The sequence below is a fragment of the Oryzias latipes genome, chromosome 3 (assembly GCF_002234675.1).
Source record: "Oryzias latipes chromosome 3, ASM223467v1".
NCBI classification, from domain to species: domain Eukaryota; kingdom Metazoa; phylum Chordata; class Actinopteri; order Beloniformes; family Adrianichthyidae; genus Oryzias; species Oryzias latipes.
The window spans coordinates 30,367,746-30,386,518 of record NC_019861.2 but is presented as its reverse complement, the minus strand read 5'-3'; the positions used below and the strand labels follow the sequence as shown (position 1 = coordinate 30,386,518).

General features: G+C 39.5%; 1 protein-coding gene across 2 annotated transcripts in view; it reads left to right on the top strand.

Annotated features, from left to right (window-relative positions):
• adcy7 (adenylate cyclase 7) overlaps positions 1-18,767 on the top strand; it is a 59,832-nt gene extending 41,065 nt beyond the window's left edge. The window contains exons 9-27 of one of the 2 annotated variants that reach the window (XM_011493645.3): positions 41-199; positions 2,559-2,691; positions 3,128-3,316; positions 3,927-3,970; positions 4,965-5,024; positions 5,887-5,964; positions 7,391-7,460; positions 7,547-7,644; positions 7,762-7,846; positions 8,485-8,622; positions 8,736-8,786; positions 10,966-11,162; positions 11,368-11,485; positions 11,577-11,735; positions 12,173-12,319; positions 12,498-12,605; positions 14,749-14,863; positions 16,145-16,269; positions 17,918-18,767. In XM_011493645.3, the coding sequence (XP_011491947.1) occupies positions 41-199; positions 2,559-2,691; positions 3,128-3,316; positions 3,927-3,970; positions 4,965-5,024; positions 5,887-5,964; positions 7,391-7,460; positions 7,547-7,644; positions 7,762-7,846; positions 8,485-8,622; positions 8,736-8,786; positions 10,966-11,162; positions 11,368-11,485; positions 11,577-11,735; positions 12,173-12,319; positions 12,498-12,605; positions 14,749-14,863; positions 16,145-16,269; positions 17,918-18,064 (2,221 nt within the window). In that variant the 3' untranslated portion in view covers positions 18,065-18,767. The remainder of the gene's footprint in view (positions 1-40; positions 200-2,558; positions 2,692-3,127; positions 3,317-3,926; positions 3,971-4,964; positions 5,025-5,886; positions 5,965-7,390; positions 7,461-7,546; positions 7,645-7,761; positions 7,847-8,484; positions 8,623-8,735; positions 8,787-10,965; positions 11,163-11,367; positions 11,486-11,576; positions 11,736-12,172; positions 12,320-12,497; positions 12,606-14,748; positions 14,864-16,144; positions 16,270-17,917) is intronic. The other variant, XM_011493651.3, reaches the window with a different exon arrangement.
• The last annotated feature ends 6 nt before the right edge of the window (positions 18,768-18,773 follow it).

The following is an 18,773-nucleotide window of genomic DNA, read 5'->3' as shown; positions in this document are numbered from 1 at the left end:
TAATATCACTAAACTTTACTGTTGCCTGGAAATTTTTCAGGCAGGTGCGGGAAGCCACAGGAGTAGACATTAACATGAGAGTGGGGGTTCACTCAGGAAACGTGCTCTGTGGTGTGATCGGCCTCAGAAAGTGGCAGTTTGATGTGTGGTCACACGATGTGACTCTGGCCAATCACATGGAATCTGGAGGCCTCCCAGGGTAAAATGGATAGACTTTTTTTTTTTTTTTTTTTTTTTAGAATATGTTGCTTCACTGTTTTGTATATTTATATATCTGACCTAAATCACTCTTTGCTTTCTGCACAAAAACAAAACACGGGGTTTGTTCCCAGCCAATTATAATAAAGAGAAATTATATCTGAATATTTAAATATGGTTGGATTCTGTTCATTAAAACTGAACGATGAGATCAAGAAATGGCTTCCAACCATCTTAATCTTTGCAGTTGAGTGTATTCATACAGTAAAGCAAAAAGTATGTCAGTCCCTGATTCTGCAAGTTGTCCCATGTAACCCTTGTGCTATCTTTGGCACTTTACCATTGGGAGTTGGGTCATCTAGACCCACTAGACCAGGGGTGGGCAATTCCAGGCCTCGAGGGCCGGTGTGTCTGCATGATTTCCAGATAGTCTTGCCCTACTCATGGCTGATTACCTGGTTCAGGTGTGTCCAGCCAATTGAAACATGCCAGAGCAGGGTATGCTGGTAAACATGCAGGAATGCGGCCCTCAGTGCCCACCTCTGCACTAGACCGTGCTCTGAACCTTTTTTCTTCAATGATTTGTGATCTTCACTGGTGTCCATGGATTACATGAAATCTTTCCACCTTTATCCACCTTTGTCATGGTAGGGAGAACACGTCAATGTAAGGGTGGGGTCATCTAAGATAGCACAATGAGAGGTCTGTAAGAGAGACAATGTAAGAAACAAAAGAATTATGGAAATGGCATTGTATGATTTTTTTTTAAGATTTATTTTTTGAATAATACTGCAGAAAATAAGCATTTGGTCACTAAAAAAGTTCATCTTAGTACTGGTTGTCAATGACAGAGGTCAAAGGTTTCCTGGAGGTCTTCACCAGGTTTGCACTGTAGCTGCTGCTTTTGGTCCATTCTTCCATGCAGATCCTCTCAAGAGCTGGTTTAATAATTGCTTTTTATGATCTTGCATGGAGCTCCAGGTGGAGGGCAATTCTCATTGATCTTGTGTCTCTTCCGTTTTCTAATAATTGTTCCAACAGTTGATCTCTTGTCATCAAGCTGCTTGCTTATTGTGAATTGGATCATCAAGTCTTGTTCAGGTCTACAATCTTGTCCTTGGTGTCCTTAGACAGCCCTTTGGTCTTGGTCACGGAAGGGAGGTTGCAGTCTGACTGTTTAAGGGAGTGGACAGGTGTCTTTTATACAGATAACCTGTTCAAATAGGTGACATTCATACGAGTAACGAGTGGAAGAGAGAAGAGCTTTCTAAAGAAGAAGCAACGTATCTGTGGGGACAGAATCGTTTGTAGGAGCTAAATACTTGTTTTTCTGAACTATTATTCTTTAAAACTCGTACCATGTCATTTCTTTATTTGTTGTACATTTTGACTATGTCCGAATTTCCACCCTAACCTCTAACAACTAAAAACACTATATGGTGCAGGACTATGCAAGTGTCCTGGATTTTTAAAGCAATTCGGACATCATGCCCACTACTTTTTTTTATTTTTTATTCTGTGAATATGTTTTCATTGATTTCACAAAGATAAAATCTAATTGATATGGGCTTTTGTGGCGACCATTCATAAAGCCGGTGTCTTCTGAAGATATAAATGATGATGGTTTATAAAGAAATAATACATTTAATCAATTTTTTCCTCGATGCACACTGGTTTTTCTAAGTGGCTTCTGGAAATTTCTAGGACACTCAATTTTGGAATTGTAGATTTGGACAGCACTACAAAATGGCGAACGCACTATATAGTAAATAGTGAAGGAATTCAGACACCACCCCTGTCTGTCGAAGTGCTTCTATGATGAAGATTCCTGATTTTTCTCACCTTTTTAAGTGGAACAGCTTGCCAAACCAGTGACTGACAAATCACTGTAAATATGTGTATGCATTTCAAATAACATTTCAAGTTTCTATATTTCTCATTCCTTATTGTTTACTAGGAGTTTTTACAAAATGCAGAAAGCTGTACATAAAGCAGAAATGTTTAGTTAAAGGGCTTGCACCATACAAAATCAACGTTTTGAGCTTTTAAGTGTATTAAAATGTTCATTCCTCATGAAAAGAGACTCCAAAGCGGTATTTTAATCTGAGTATTCCCCACCTAACCCACAAAAACGAGCAGGTTCTCATGAGCTGATGTAGACCAGGGGGGCACAGCCCCTTCCAGGAACAGTCAACATTATCTCAGATTTACACGTAATATATTTCAAAGGCCAATAATACATATATATAACTAGAGTTGTTAAAGTTCGATTCATAAAACGCTTGAGGGAACTTTCAATTAAAAAAGATTAATCGATGCACATAAACTTTACCAAACCTTTCTCTTCCTCTCTGAACCAGTCGAGTTCATATCACGGAAGCAACGCTGAAGCACTTGAACAAGGCTTATGAAGTAGAAGAAGGTAACGGCCACCTCCGAGACTCTTACCTCAATGAGCTGAAAATTAAGACGTACCTTGTCATTGATCCAAGGGTGAGCAATTTTTCTGCCTCTTTTTGTGCCTATTTGCTGTATATGTTACACCTCTAAAATGAACTGAAAAAATATTTTAAAACATAGTTTTACAGTAAAAGTATATGTATTTTAGCTTGTTTTTTCCCCCCTAACATTATATTGTGTTGTATTAAGAGCTGCTGTAATCCGATTACTTATAGGATTAAAACACAGATTACATTTACATTTTACTGCATGAAACCACTGAATCATTAAACACAGACTGTGATTGCAGAACAAGCTTTTAGTTCAACTTGATCCTTGAATTCTGTGAAATTGTTGAATACTTACTTCGAAAGAGTCATTTTGGCGATTTTCTGTTTCTGCATCTCCTTAATGAATTTTTTGTATTTTAGTTCAAATCACATCTTACATTTTTTACAGTCAAAACATTTTTGCTCTAATACTTTCCAAGACCAAGGATTCATCGCTGAACCCCCGAAATGCTCCAAAACCTCGAGTGAATGATGGTCTAAAGATGAGAGCCTCTGTTCGTATGACCCGTTACCTCGAGTCCTGGGGTGCCGTCAAACCTTTTGCACATCTTCAGAGTCGGGAGGGTTTTTCCACGGACGCCATTGTTAATGGGAAACCACGCCACATGGTAGGATACAGCGACTGTGGATAATGCACTACACCAGGGGTCTGTAACCTGAGGTTTATATATCCCTCCATTGTGGCGCTTTAGCTTTAAGAACCATTTAAATAAATGTTGAATGAGTTAAGCACATATTCTGATTTATGCTGCACAATAGCATCTAGTTGTTGTCATAATGATATAAAATAGCGTTTTTAACTCAAGTACATCTCCTACAGCAGCAGGATCTGTTTTGACACAAGGTGTACCTTATTTTGAAAGCTACGTGCTGCTGTCAAAACTAAATGAACTGAAGTTATTTATATAAAACTATTAATAAATTTTTGTACATATTTAAAAACCACATGAATACATGGGTATGGCTGAATAACCACATAAACATAAAGTGTTTTATTCTAAAAGGGTTAAGTGGGACTCGGTGGTTCCTGCTGAGTTTTGGTCAGTAAGGAACTGGAACAAAGGACTCTCTTGTCTTTAAACGTTGCAGACCTCCATGTTTCTAGTTAAAAATGTTAAAAGTCAGCAAAGGATGCCCTCTTTTTGCAGTTAAAACTTTAAAACCTCCACGTCGAATACATTTTATCAAATTTTTTATGTATTTTTTATGTATTTCCAGGACATTCCTTTGCGTTCAGCTCACAGCTCCCACCTCACTGAAAGGTAAGACTAGGTGTCATTTGCTTGTAACAAACTGAACGTAAAGGGGCAGCTTATCTCACAAAGATTCATAAACATTTATAGCTACTCCTCTCTCCATTCATTTAATTAATAATTCCTCCCAAAAGTAGATTATGTGGCCTCCAGATTTGCTGCCAGCCCGTTGCCATCTGTCCATATAGATGCATTATCTCTGCATCACTTTCCATTAGCTGTAGTGTGATTAGAATGTGGTGTTATGAACGCATTTTAATTGTCCTTTGGTCATTGCAGTTTTGGAAAAGTACTTGTAAATGGTATAGTAATACACTATGGATTCATGCCGTTTTGTTTTTGCACAGCAGTGAAAAGCAAACAGATCTGGAAGCTTAAATTTGAAGGAAAGTTATAAATAGCGGTCACTTTTTTTCTATTTGAAAAAGGTTTTAAAGTGTTCAAATATCAAATCAAACTTTATTTAAAAGGGACTTTTCATACAAAAGTAACACAAAGTGCTTTACAGGCTTAAAACAATATTAAAAAAAAAAATTATAAAACACACATCAACTCTCCCGACTCCCAACGTAAAATTGCACATGAGTAAAACTCAAAGTTTAAATAGCAATAGAAACTGAAGTGGAAACGTATTTAAAAAAGGATTGGAAAAATATTTTTTCATAAATGATGAATCTACCTGGTTAGTACAAAAAAAAACAACCTTGTGGTCTTTATGGTATTTTTCAAAACGAGTACCTAGAAGTCTTTTATTATAAAAAAAGTGTGATTTTGCAGCAGAAACTTCTGATTCTGTTCATTTATTCAGTCTACAGAAGCATTTAAGTACTGACACAAGTATAAATGTGTGAGCTCAGTCTCAATAAATGTTTTTAAAGTAGCGGTCGGCCTCCTTTCCTTCTGCCACGTTCTCGCCCGTGCAGCATTTTTGTCAACCCCGGGTCCCCGCTGCTCTCCTGTAATACGTTTGTGTGCTTGTGTTTTTAATGTTGGACCCTGGCAGCATTGACGAGTCTCTTGAAGAGCCGTTCTCCTTGCCCAATCCTCCGTTCGGCAGCTCTAAGTGAGTGGGGCTTTCTCGGTCCTCGTCCCTGTCTGTGCAGTAGTTCTCAACCTTTTTGGCTTATCTCTCCCCTCAACAAAAACAAAGTTAATGGTGAAAGGCTCATTGAGGCTTGTGTAAACACCAGCATGGTGAGCTGTGGTGCACCGTTGGAAAATATTCCTCCTTTTTATCTGTTTGTTTGGTATCCCTGAAGGTATTATTCAGAGAATGTTAATGGTGAAGAATGATTTACAAACTCAAAGCAGATACAGCGGATGACATTCCAGAGTAACAAACACAAGTCTTATCTGTTTAGTCTTGATTCCTCATCAGCCCTGCCAGAAATCTTGATATTCAGGGTGAGAACTACTGCCTTGGTGGAGAATCTTCTACCCCAACACTAACCTGAACAGTGGGCAGACACGTCGTTTTTCATTTCTCACTGTTTGTAACAGGGCAACGCATCGTGATCTTCAAAATCTCTGCCTCCGTTGAGTGGACTGACCTGCTCCTATTAACACTAATCACTGACTGGGGCCTGTGTGCGTCTTTGCGTGTGTCTGTGTGAGTGTTTCCTTCCTGATTGAGGAGGGGTTTCCAAGCAGAAGCACGGCAAAAGCCCTCCCAGTGAATCCCACGGGGACTGTCTAACACACGGCGTTATGCATCCAGCACTCTCTCTCTAAACCCCCCGCCTCACAGGCACAAACAATATTTTTCTGTCCTCACTAATGCTCAAACATTGTCATTACCTGATGTGACCCCGAAGCAAATGAACCAGGGGAACCTTCGTGACCTCATCAGGTTCTGCGGCATCTTCTCCAATCAGGCTTTGTTTCCTGAGTCTGTGGCCTAATTGTGTCTCTGTTCTCTGGTTTAGGAACAAATCCCAGAAGAGCAAGTTTGATGAGGAGCTGCACAATGAGATGACCACCACCATAGATGAGCTCAGCAGCAAGTGTGTCATTTTGTGTGCATTTTTCATTTGATTGCTTATAAGTATTTCATTTAGTAGTATTGTAAAATTCAATCTGTCTTACTTTGCACAAATGTTTCCAGCAAAAAACTGTATTTTTCTGGCTGAAATACAAATAAAATTTGCAATACTTTACATTTCAGCACAACGTGTGTCTTACACTAACCACATAGAGTGTGTTTTAGTGTTAAGTGCACACGACTGAACAGAAGATGCTCCATCCAAAAATTAAATCTTGAGATTAAAAAACAGAATTTCCTAAAAATGTAGGGAGTTCTAAAAAGAGCTGAAATATGAACTGTTCAGAAAAACAGCAGCTCTGAACCTTCTGGATAAAATTCAAAGACTGTTTTTAGTCAAAGATTTGGTCGTATTTGGTTTCCTTTGAGCCTCACAGACGCACGGATGATTTAGCTTGATTTATACTGAAAAAGGGATCTTGTATGAACCTTTTTTTCCCGTTTTTTTGGGTGGAATACGTTTGCTTTGTTGGCTTAGTTTTTATTTGCTTGATATTTTTGCAAAAATTTGAGGGCAAAATTAGTTTTTTGAGTGTAAAGAAGGAGGCAAAAAAAGAGTGGGGCATGAAGAGATGAAGCCAGCAAACGTCTTTGTTGAAAGAAGCCTGATATTTAAGATATTAAACTGCTTGGAAATGTATTTTTATTCAATTTTTTTATTAATTCAAACATCCAAATCCAAGCGTGTACTGTCATTTGTACATTTTGTACAACGAAATGCCTTATTTTGCTGTCCACAGTGATTTATATATTACATGTGGGTGCAAATTGTAAGTTCTGCGTTCACAAAGTGGAAAAATCTCAGAAAGTCCCTTTGCTTTGCTTTGAAGAAGTGATTCAAAACAATTTTTCATACACTTTTATCATAAAAGAGCGGCAAACTTGTGCTGCGTCATCCAGTCAAGGCACAGGGACGTCTCACTTTTTTGCACAGAGGATATTAAAACGTTTGACGTCATTCATTTCTCCAGGATAATTCAAAAAATTGTTTGGAACATTGTTCTTGTGTAGAGTTTGGAATGCTGATACGCTAACACCCAATTTTCTTAAAAATTGAACTCCCTCAGCCGTCTTTTGAAGTTGTGGCCAAGCTGCTGTCAAGCAATCACATTAAGCATCAGCCCAGCGTGCTGCCGCTTTTTATGCCCTCTGCGATCCACTGCTGATTCAACCTCAAGCCAAACACAGTACAGATGTTCCAGATCTTCGGGCAAATGTACTCTAGTTTCATGACTCAAACTGTGAACCACAAACCAGAAATGTTTATATCCTTCCTGTGCAGCAGTTTGTATGCAGGAAGTGAGATTTTATTTATGCTTTTGGCTGTGCAATAATGATGGCTTGCATAAATCTCCCTTTTTTTAACATCTTTCTTCTTGTCTGTCCAGGCAGTGGTCTAAGTCTGAAGAGAGTGGAAGTTTAGCTCTGTGGTTTCCAAAGAAAGACCTGGAAAAACAGGTTGGTTTGAAATAAAGAGGCTCAGAAGTTTCTGCACGGCGAGAGCCGTCCACTCAAATGTCTTCTGTTTCTGTTCCTGCTCCAAGTACCGAGCCCTAGATTTGCCAATGTTCAAACACTATGTGAGCTGTGCAACCTTCATTTTCCTCTGCATCTTTGTGGTTCAGATGCTGGTCACAAACGAGTGAGTACAACCTAAATTCATCCCAAAACGTTCTCAAGTGTAAATGTTTAAAAAATGAGACTTTAAAGATAAAAGCTGCAGGGATGGAGTGAGGAGCTCTGGCTTTGTTTCCTTCAGTCGACAGATGCTGGGGACGTCATTTGGAGTGTTGCTTTGTGTGCTGATACTGACCCTGGCCATCTGTTTTGCAGGTCACATACAGGTCAGTATCTGAAGCTGTGTTCAGCATCGCCTTTTTCTCTGAAGTTTGATTTATTTTCAGAACTGTTCTGATTTGCACTAAATGCAAATGAGTCGCATGACTGTTTGAGTTGGCAAAAAGGTATGTCATTTAACCTGCAAACATGCTGTAAACCCAGGTTTTGTCATCCAGTTGGAATGTGTTACTTTCAATTCCCCCCCCCACTTCCTTCCTTTTTTCTTTGAATTATTTGGGCAATTATGTTTTACTTTCAATTGGGAATTGAAGTCTCAGAATTGCTCCTGAATATGACACATAAGCACATCTATAAGAGGATATGAACCTAGCTCCCTTGTAGACCATCACCGTAACATTGTAGCGGACAGTTATGTAGGTCACACAGACAGCTGACGCGAATGACGAAGGCAGGGTTTACAAGAGTGCACGTGCTGAATGAATAGTTCACATTTTTCCTTTTAAAGGTTTAACCTTTGTGAGAATAGAAACATGCTCTCTGCTGTCTGATGAAGGCCTTGACCTCCTCTTTGATGGGTCCGTCAGCTGTTAGTCACCCTCATGTGGTGTGTCTGTGGACGGCTGACTGTACGGAGCGGATCCACTCTAAACTCTTTTTTTTCCCTTCTCCCAAACGTCTGCAGCGCTTCTTTCCAGAGAAGCTGTCTCAGTGTCAGTGGCTGCCGGCTGTGTCGGAGGCGGTGGTTAAGCGGCCATGCGTTCGCCTGCCTCTGGCCATCGTCACGACTGCGGTCATCATTATCTTGGCGGTGTTCAACATGGTACGACTGTGCTATTTAAAGCTGAGGAACACTTCATAGATGCCGTACCAGACTTCAAAGGACAATGTCCTGTGGTTGCTTGTCACTCACGTTTTTTTTCTCCAACTCTCCAGTGTTTTGTTCACATGGGTGGAAAAGAAGGCTCTGATTTCTTCTATTTACCTGTGAGTCGCACTTTTGAAAGACCCACTCTGATCTTTTATTATTCTATTGTAAAAGCATTCCCAGTCATCTTTTAATTATGATTATGACGTTTTGAGGCAAAATCCAAATAATTGTGTTGTTTTCTAGGACATAGTTTCTGCAGAAACCCCGGCAGTAGTTCATTAGAAATTCACATCTGAGTTGTGAGTGGGACTGTTGGTGCGGAGTAAGCCCATACCCACTTCCCGTCACCCATCTGTTTATGCAGTCTCCCGCTAGCTCAAAGCCACTCACACCCCAAACCTAAAACTACTGGTTCAACAAAAATAGCGAGCAATATTGGAGATATCCAGCCGTACCGTTTTGAGCCAGATTCCAATTCAATTCAATTCAATTCAATTTTATTTGTATAGCCCAAAATCACAACAACAGTCGTCTCGATGGGCTTCGAAGTAAAACATGAAATCAAAAGGATCACGAATACAAAGAGTTAATAGAAAAATACTAAAATGAACTAACAAACTGACTAAGCTATACTGGCATCCCTGCCCTTAGACCCCCCTTCGCGGTAAGGAAAAACTCCCAAAAAAACCGGATTCCGGAAAAAACGAAGAAACCTCAGGGGTGCCCATATGAAGGAGGGATCCTCCCCCAGGACGGACAGGCGATTTACCAGAAATCTTAGATAAGAATTAACTTATCTAAATCTACAACTACATATATAAAAGTCCAGCAGACGAGCTTCATCCAGCCGTGGAAGTCTGACCCCACTCTAAGCACTCCCACTCCCCAGGAGGGGAGAGGAAAAGAGGGACAATACATGAATCGCACTGCACCAAACAGAGGCATGGAGAACTAAATGATAAATTATGATCAAGAATAGAGGAGAGGAAGGGTAGAAGTAAAAACAGGAAAGAGGACAGAACCCCAGTGCACCATAGTTACCCCAGCTTCAACTTCTAGCAGCCTTTTAAAAGAAATAGTTATTATTAAGTTTAATTTAAACAAATTAACATTAAGTTAAATAATCTCTGAATACTAACTAGTCTGACAATAAGCCTGTCCAAAGAGGAATGTTTTCAGTCTAGCTTTGAATGTAGAAACTGAGTCGGCCTCTCTTACATGAGCTGGGAGTTTATTCCATAAGACAGGGGCTCGGTGACTAAACGCTCTACCTCCAACCGTACTTTTACTAATTCTAGGAACCACAAGCAGTCCTGCATTTTGCGAGCGAAGTGTTCTCATTGGATGGTAAGGGACTATGAGGTCCTTAATATAGGACGGGGCCATTCCATGTAAGGCCTTATAGGTTAACAGGAGGATCTTGAACTTGATTCTGGAATCAACTGGGAGCCAATGGAGCGAAACTAACACAGGAGTGATGTGCTCAGACGAGGAAAACAAAGACCTTTATGGATCCATTTGTCTGCAAATTGATGCATCAGAATGGAGCGGAGCAGGGAGTTTGAGACCTGCCCAGCATATTTTCAACTTAACAAATATGTTCTTTTTCAAACTGCATTTTTTTCTTGCTCCTGATTCACAATTCGACACAAAAAAAGAATTATGGCAAAAATTAAAAAAAGCAAAACAAAAGATAGCATTATATTTTAGAAAACAAAACAAAAACCCAGAAAAAAAAACAATAACATTTTTAAAAACTACAGTAAATCAAAATGAAATGTTGGAAAACGAAGCACAGAAGCAAACGGTAAAGATAGGTCCTATGTGACATCATTGATTGGATGATGACCATCACTTTAACTGAAGGTTATTTGGCATGAAGCGATACTGGATATCATCATCCGATCAGCGATGTCCCATAGTATCCACCTATTCTGGTTTCTCATTGTTTTGTTTTTGTAACATTTCATTTTGTTTTTTCTGGAATTAACTTTTATTTTCCATAATGTTTTGGTTTTTTCCGTTTTGGTTTCTGGAATTTTTTTTGTTTCCTAAAATGTAATGCTGTTTTTTTTATATTCGTTTTTGCATCAAGTAATTTGTTGATACTATTTGTACTTCAAGGCCACCATAGAAAAAAAATGCTGGAACTAAATTAAAAATACCAAAAACAATACTTTCATCGGAGTGGGTCTTTAAAAATTTTCTAATTCCAACAACATTTCTGTATTCTGAAGTTTTACATATCAGAACATAATAGGAGGCATGTTTTTTGGTGCTTTCTCTGCCCTCCAGTACTCTGTTTACTGTTGCATCCTCTCGCTCATCGCGTGTGGAGTGTTCCTGCGGGTGAGCTTCGAGCTCAAAGTGCTCTTCCTCACCTTGGCCTCCACCACATACTACATCATCATCTTCAGCAGCAGCAAGGACTATTTTAAGGCCTACGGAGACTTCCTCCATGCTCAGATCAACAGCAGCTGTAATGACAGCAGGTGGGACCCAAAGTAGAAAGTATTTCCTGCTGATATGCTGTTTCCTCCATTTTCCATGATAAACCAGAAATATGCAAACACTGAAGTATTTTAAATGCAGTTGCGTTTTTTGTGCTAATTAATGCAGACATTTAGGAGAACCGGAATTTCACTTAAGCTCAAAGTCGTTGTGAAATGAAACGGGAATGCTCTTGTTTTTCTGCAGTAGGGGAGATGATTTGATGGATCTCCTAAGCTGTATAGGACTTGTTAAACACCCCCAGTACATGAGCTGCATATACATCACACTGTTCCTGATTACCATGCTCATCATCTCACAGCAGGTATGGAAACATTTTCCTTCTTTCCTCACATTTCAGCATTTTTAGCCCACTTTTACCAGCTTCTTTCATCGTCTGCCGCTTTGCCTTCCAGAACGAGTACTGCTTTCGCCAGGACTTCCTGTTGAAGTACAAGAACCGAACTGAACAGGATGAGATTGAAACCAGGGAGAACCTGAACCGCCTCCTATTGGAAAACGTGCTTCCGGCCCACGTGGCGACGCTGTTTGTCGGGGAGAACAAGAAGAACGAGGTAATATTTCTGCAGACTTTTCAGTTTGCCGGGTTGTGGGTTACTAACCTAAAAGTCAGAATTTTCCCAGCATTCCCTTTGATATAAAAAAAAAAGATGCTGTCCTTTAACAGCACTATAATTAGGTGATACTCCAGCACTTTAAATTGGACAAATATGAGTTTTTATTGGATTTTCCTGCAGATCGAAGTCTAAAAATATAAATTCTGCCATGAAACCTGCTGCTGATCAAGCTGTGAGGTTATCAGTCCCTCACAAACCTTAATATGAGAGCAGGAATGGATAGAACAATAAGGGGCTAATCCAAATTTTTGTGCATTGAGACTCTTCAGTGCTGCTGCCTTAGGCGACTGTGTGGGAACATGTCAAAGTTTACGCTGCATGAGGGAAAGCCAAACCATCCTTATCTCTTTTCTCTTGACTTTCCGCTTCAACAGGATCTCTACTACAAGTCCTATGACTGCGTTTGTGTGATGTTCGCCTCGGTGCCGGATTTCAAAGAATTTTACACAGAGTGTGATATTAACAAAGAGGGCCTGGAATGCCTGAGGCTGCTCAATGAGATCATTGCCGACTTTGATGAGGTCAGGACAAAGACGGGAAGGGGATCCATCCCTCTGTTCATTACCAAATTCTTCTCTGAGATAAGAGTTTCATGAGTAAACTTTAGGAAGTGAGGCTGGCTTAATGTTTCCAGGAATAAATATAAGGATGGACAGCCTTTCCATGTGGGTGTCTCAATGTTTTCCTGTGACCTCACAGCTGCTGTCCAAACCAAAGTTCAGCGGTGTGGAGAAGATCAAGACAATTGGCAGCACCTACATGGCTGCCGCAGGCCTCAGCGGGACCCCCGGTCAGGAGAACAATCAGGTGAGGGCGGGTGGTGCCTTAGAGTGGGGTCAGACTGAGTTTAGACCATCTGAGTCCAGACAAGCCGTAACTTCACCTTAAACATCTCTGCTCAAATTTACCACCATGTCTTGCTACATTCAGTTTTATATTTATTTGCAAAAACCATAAAGTTTTAGTAATCTGACTCCTATAATGTCAGTCTAAATAGTGGAAAATTTCACTATTTATTACAAAAAAAGAAATTTAAAAAATGCCAATATTGAATGGAGCTTTAGTGGCGATATACAAGGAGAGAGAAAAGGTGGTGTGCTTCCGGTTTAAGGGTTGCCAATTTGATGCCCAAGAGCTGGAGGTGTAAAAAAATGAAATTGATTTTTTTAGCCCTTGAGCAAGGCACCAACCCCACAGCTGCTTTTAGGGACTTACTATTGGTGCTGCCTGCTGCTTCTGCCTTTCCAACATGGAAATGACTCAATTGAAAACAAAAGAGAAGTTCTTATTAAGAGAGATAAACAACAACCCCAAGTACAAACAATAATCATAATTTCTGTAAGGATGGAGTAAAAGTGTTAAAGGAAAAGTGATTAAGTTATAGTGCACACACTTGTTTTATGAACAACCCTGGGAGTATTTCAGGCAGAGCGTTTACCTGGTTACCCCTCCCTGCGGGCGGTTCAGTCTAATTAACTCACCTGTTTAGCGTCCTACTTAAGTTCTAGGTGTGCGGTCCAATCCCCCGTCATCCATTTCCACGAGCTCTGCATTCATCGCAACCACCTGTGAGCTCCGTTAGGGGTAGTGCAACCATTGTGCTATCCTAGGCACTTTAAAAATGGGAGTTGGGTCATCTAGACCCACTACACAGTGCGCTGAACCTTTTTTCTTCAACGATTTGTGATCTTCACTGGTGTCCATGGATTACATGAAATCTTTCCCAGCTTTATCCACCTTTGTCATGGTAGGAATAGAACGGCAACTTAAGGGTGGGGTCATCTAAGATAGCACAAGGGTTATTACCCAAAGTTTTCTATGGAGATCTTTGTTTTATGTATCTGAACGGAGCCGGATGCCAAACTAAAAGAAACATGAGAAATAAATCCCCTTTACTGTATGAGTTGTCTGACTGAAATACTTTATGATCTTTCTAAAAAAAACAATACTTTTTTATTAACCATTTTTTATCGTTTATGGTTTTGCCACATCAATGCCAATTTTATTCTCTGAAAATGTCTTTTTCTCACACAAAAATAAAAGTGCTTGTATCCAATAAGAGACGTTAGGAGTTTATTTTTTCCTAATTAGATTATTTAATATGTCTAAGATTAGTAGCTACATTGATTTGTTTGCATTATTTTTATGTGGAGCTAAAAGTGAAAACTTTGGTGTCCAAATACAACCTTTTTTTTCAAACTCCACAGAATTTTATTTTTCTACCTGTCATCATAGTAAAATGATTTTTGCTTTAATGTTAGTAGTACTGATATTTGTCGTTTTCGGTGTACTTTTTCAGTGTAGATTTCAACATTTTAAGACCGTAATTAGCAGGACTTGGGTGCGGTCCCTCGAACCAAACAATGAAATGATGCAGCGATCCTGCAGTCTAAGTTTTTGGGACCATTTTAACCCTTGTGCTATCTTAGATGACCCCCACCCTTACATTGACGTGTTCTCCCTACCATGACAAAGGTGGATAAAGGTGGAAAGATTTCATGTACCGGTAATCCATGGACACCAGTGAGGTTCACAAATCATTGAAGAAAAAAGGTTCAGCGCACTGTGTAGTGGGTCTAGATGACCCGATGTCACAATGTTTAAGTGCCTAGGATAGCACAAGGGTTACAGCAACAGTCAGTCAGTGTGGCCTTCAATCTGAATTTTTTCCTACTTTTACTATGGATGGAGCTAAGCGGATTGATGATTTTGTCTTTGTGGTAAAATCAAACGCAATGCTCCAAACATAATTTATGACTTTTTAATGTCAACTTCAGCATGTTTTTGAGACTTTTTCAAATATTTGTTGCAGATTTGTACATTCCTGCACTTTTTAACACATAGGAGGAGCCCTGTGATCTACAAATTACATTTTTAGAAGTCTCAACTTGTCAACATTGATGCTTGGGAGGGGAAACAGCCGTTGCATTGACTCTTGTACATCCTCCAGGACCGGGACAAGCAGCAGGCACAGATTGGGAATGTGGTGGAGTTCGCCATCGCCATGATGGGCAAGCTGGACGGCATCAACCGACATTCTTTTAACACCTTCAGACTTCGTGTGGGTGAGTGCTGCCATGAATATAAACCCTGCCATGAACTAAAAGTGCACCCTGTCTCTGTTAAAGCTGGCACATGCAGGCTGCAGGTTCCCCTGTTGCTCTGGGCCTGGCATTTATGTGGCGCTCCTGCAGTCTGAGCAGAAGCATGCGTCGGCTTTTAGCTGGGATTTCAGTGTAAACTGTCCCTGGAAATGAAGCGAAACCACAAACTCATCTGCCATAAACTCAAACTGATAGTTTGTTATATCTGCTTTATTTGAAGGTTGACTATAAACTGCCACATTTAACTACAGTCCATGAGTTTTCCTTTTGAAACAATAAACTGTATTTTGTCTGCAGCTGAGACAACTGATGCTAAACAGACGTAGTTTAAGTTTTTGACAAAATATGTTTTTAACAGAGGGATTTTCCACGGCACTCTTTTATACTTTAGAAATGCTCAGAAGAAGCATAACTTATTTTGGAGACATAGCAGCTGTAAAGCTTTTTTTTTTTTTGAATGATAACTATTCCTTTGCTTTTAAAAGTCCATCAATCCTGCATACAGATTCTGGCTCTGAGCAGATCTCTCCTTTGCACTTTATCTTAGCAATAAAAAAAAGTCCTATTTATACAGATACTTTTTTTTTAAATCCATTTTAAAAGGATTTTCTAGTTTTCTGAAATGACCCCAGTTTAATGCATCTTAATTTTAACGATCAGAGTTTTTCAGATTTTTTTTTTTAAAGCTGCTAACAACAGAAACGTAGCATTTTAAAGACAAGTGTCATTGGGTCAAGAATTGATTGTTTTTTGAAGGCTGTTTATTTTATTTCCATTCATAACTGTATCTTAACCAAGGTTCAATATCACCACCAAAAAACTCAGGTAAATTCACGAGACCAAAATTTGATTTAATAAATGTATTTTCTTAATTTTCCTCCAGAAAATAATCTAGTTTGACTAAAACCTGTTGCATAAAGCTAGAATTCTCATTAAGATTAAACCTCTGGGAAAGAAAAATGACAAGAAACTGTTTTAAAGGAAGACTCAATTCTTATACTGCTTTAGAATTTTGATTAAAAACATTATTACATTTTTTGGCTCCCAGTCCTTTTATTAACATTTCTAGTTTAATTTCAGTTGAGATAAATGTATTTTTCTATGACATTAAAACTTGCTGGATGTCCTTCCATCGACACTGTCAGAGGTTCTCTTTGTTCTTCTATGTCATTTGTTAAAAAAACTTGCAATAATCTGACTGACAAAGCAAAAACTGAGCAGATGTTGACTGTTTTCTTGCAGGAATTAATCATGGGCCTGTGATCGCAGGAGTGATCGGGGCCAGAAAACCGCAGTACGACATCTGGGGGAACACGGTAAATGTAGCCAGTAGAATGGAGAGCACCGGGGAGCTGGGGAAGATTCAGGTATGCTCTGAGAACTCTTCTGTTTTACTAAAGCTCACAGTGAAACAAACTGGTAAAATGTTTGCCATGAAAAAATTACAGTATATATATATAATCTGATATAAATCTCAAAGATCTTGCTCCAGGCTTTTTCTTTCAAAGGTCTATATGAAAGACTTTGTGTCATATTATTCCAGCCAGGCACAAACTGCAATGGTTCATTTCTCCTCCATGCTCAATTTTCCAACGGTTTGCATTTCCGTGAATGAAAAGGGACGCCATCCATACGTCACTACCATATGCTAGTCTCCTGATTGTTTAAAGTTAAACCTGATTTAATTTTGAACACACGTTTAAATGTGCTTAACTATGCATGAATGCAAGCGTTTTGAACTAAATTTCAAAACTCATGTTTTCACGTTTAATTTTTTTTTCACTTCACATTTTTTTCAGTTTTTGTGCTATCCTAGGCATTTTAACATTGGGAGTTGGGTCATCTAGACCCAATAGACAGTGCTCTGAACCTTTTTTCTTCAATGATTTGTGATCTTCACTGGTGTCCATGGATTACATGAAATCTTTCCACCTTTATCCACCTTTGTCATGGTAGGGAGAACACGTCAATGTAAGGGTGGGGTCATCTAAGATAGCACAAGGGTTAAGTCAGAAATCTTCAATTTTAACATTTCGGTGCATTCACTGACAGTGGAAAGTTGCATAATTACTACCAGCATATCAAAACACTAACTACTGTACGTAAGTGGTCGTTCTGAACAAAGTGGCCAGTAAAAATGGTAGTAATTATCCAAGTTTTCACAGTCAGTGCATGCACCAAACCTGAAGCTTCCAGCATCATCATTCTGATTGGTCCTTCAACTAAGCCACGCCCCCACGTGCCAGAAAGGGGCCAAAAGTTTCAAACCTGAAACATTCAGATTTGAAACTGAAAAAGTTTGAAAGTGAAAAAAAGATTTTACACTGAAAGTTTTGAAGCAGAAATTTGAGTTTTGAAACTTAACAGAAAATTTGAAGCTTATATTAGATCTGCAGAAAGTTTCAAACACCCCCTAATTTTTTTTCAGCTTAGCACAGATATTTTAGCTTGAACTTTTCAAGTTGTTTCAGTTGGGACTCTGACATGGCTCCATACGTATACGTTGTACATATCACATTAAAATTACATAATTGACAATGAATTGCATCTAAACCACGCAATAATGCATTCATGGTTCATGTAGTACGTATACTTATCTGGTTTATTCGTATTTCATGGTTTTAATGTGATTCATTTGTGATGCATCTGAAGATTTCCCAAAAGACCAGAACGTTTTTCACACATGACCAATTTTTATGTTTTTAAGCGCAAAATTTCGGTGGTGGCCGTGTGATACGGCCTGTAACCCTTGTGCTATCCTAAGCACTTTAACATTGGGAGTTGGGTCATCTAGACCCACTAGACAGTGCGCTGAACCTTTTTTCTTCAATGATTTGTGATTTTCACTGGTGTCCATGATTACATGAAATCTTTTCACCTTTGTCAGGTACGGAGAACATGTCAATGCAAGTGTGGGGTCATCTAAGATAGCACAAGGGTTAAACATAAGTGAGAAGTGTCATCTTGAGATGAAAAAGTGAACATTGTGCTGTCTCTTTGTGCCTTTACTTTCAGGTAACGGAGGAAACGTCGGAGGTGCTGCAGGAGCTGGGTTACTCCTGTGAGTGCCGAGGACTGATCAACGTCAAGGGCAAAGGAGAGCTGAAAACCTTCTTTGTCTGCACCGACATGAGCAAGCAGCTGGGCATGGGGCTGAGCTGAGGCCGCGCTGCTCTGGAGAAGGACTCATACTCACAAGTCAAAAGGTTTACAGACGGACGCGCTGGTCACTAAAACACAATGAAGCAGTGTGGCGTTCAGAGGAATTAGAAGATCGGCTGCTTCACGGTTTGGCAGATATCAGGAGGCGATGAAGAGCATCCGCGTGAACAATCAGCCTTTTCACCCTTGTGCAGTGATTTGTTACTTTTGTACTTTTTCCTGTATCAGTTACTGTATAATAGTCGGTCAAGTTACATAGGAAGTTTTAAAAAAAAATCTGATCAGGTCACCATTTGGAGACAGTTCTGACTCTGCTGCGTTTCTATTCATTGATGTCCGATGTCTCAATGAAAAAAGTTCTTAAAAAGCTCCAGGACATTTCTGATGTTCCGCCATCAAGATTCAGGCTTCATATGTTTAGGGTTCTGTGTGCGTTTTCCTTCTAATCGCCGCTTCAAGAGATGGATCTGTCTGTTTCATCTACTCTCTTTGATTTTATTCCGTTTGGTTAAAATCTGAGGAGACTTCTGTCCAATCTTTCAGAACTGGATCGCTTTCTGTGCCTCTGAAGTCTGCTGTGGCCTTACTGTCTGAGACCAACGTCCTGTTTGTTACGTGTGAATACCGCTGTACTGGCCTCTCTGTGAACAAATGTGACTTTTGTACAGTTACAGAATGTATTAAATGTTTTCTTATGTCTGCACTCATG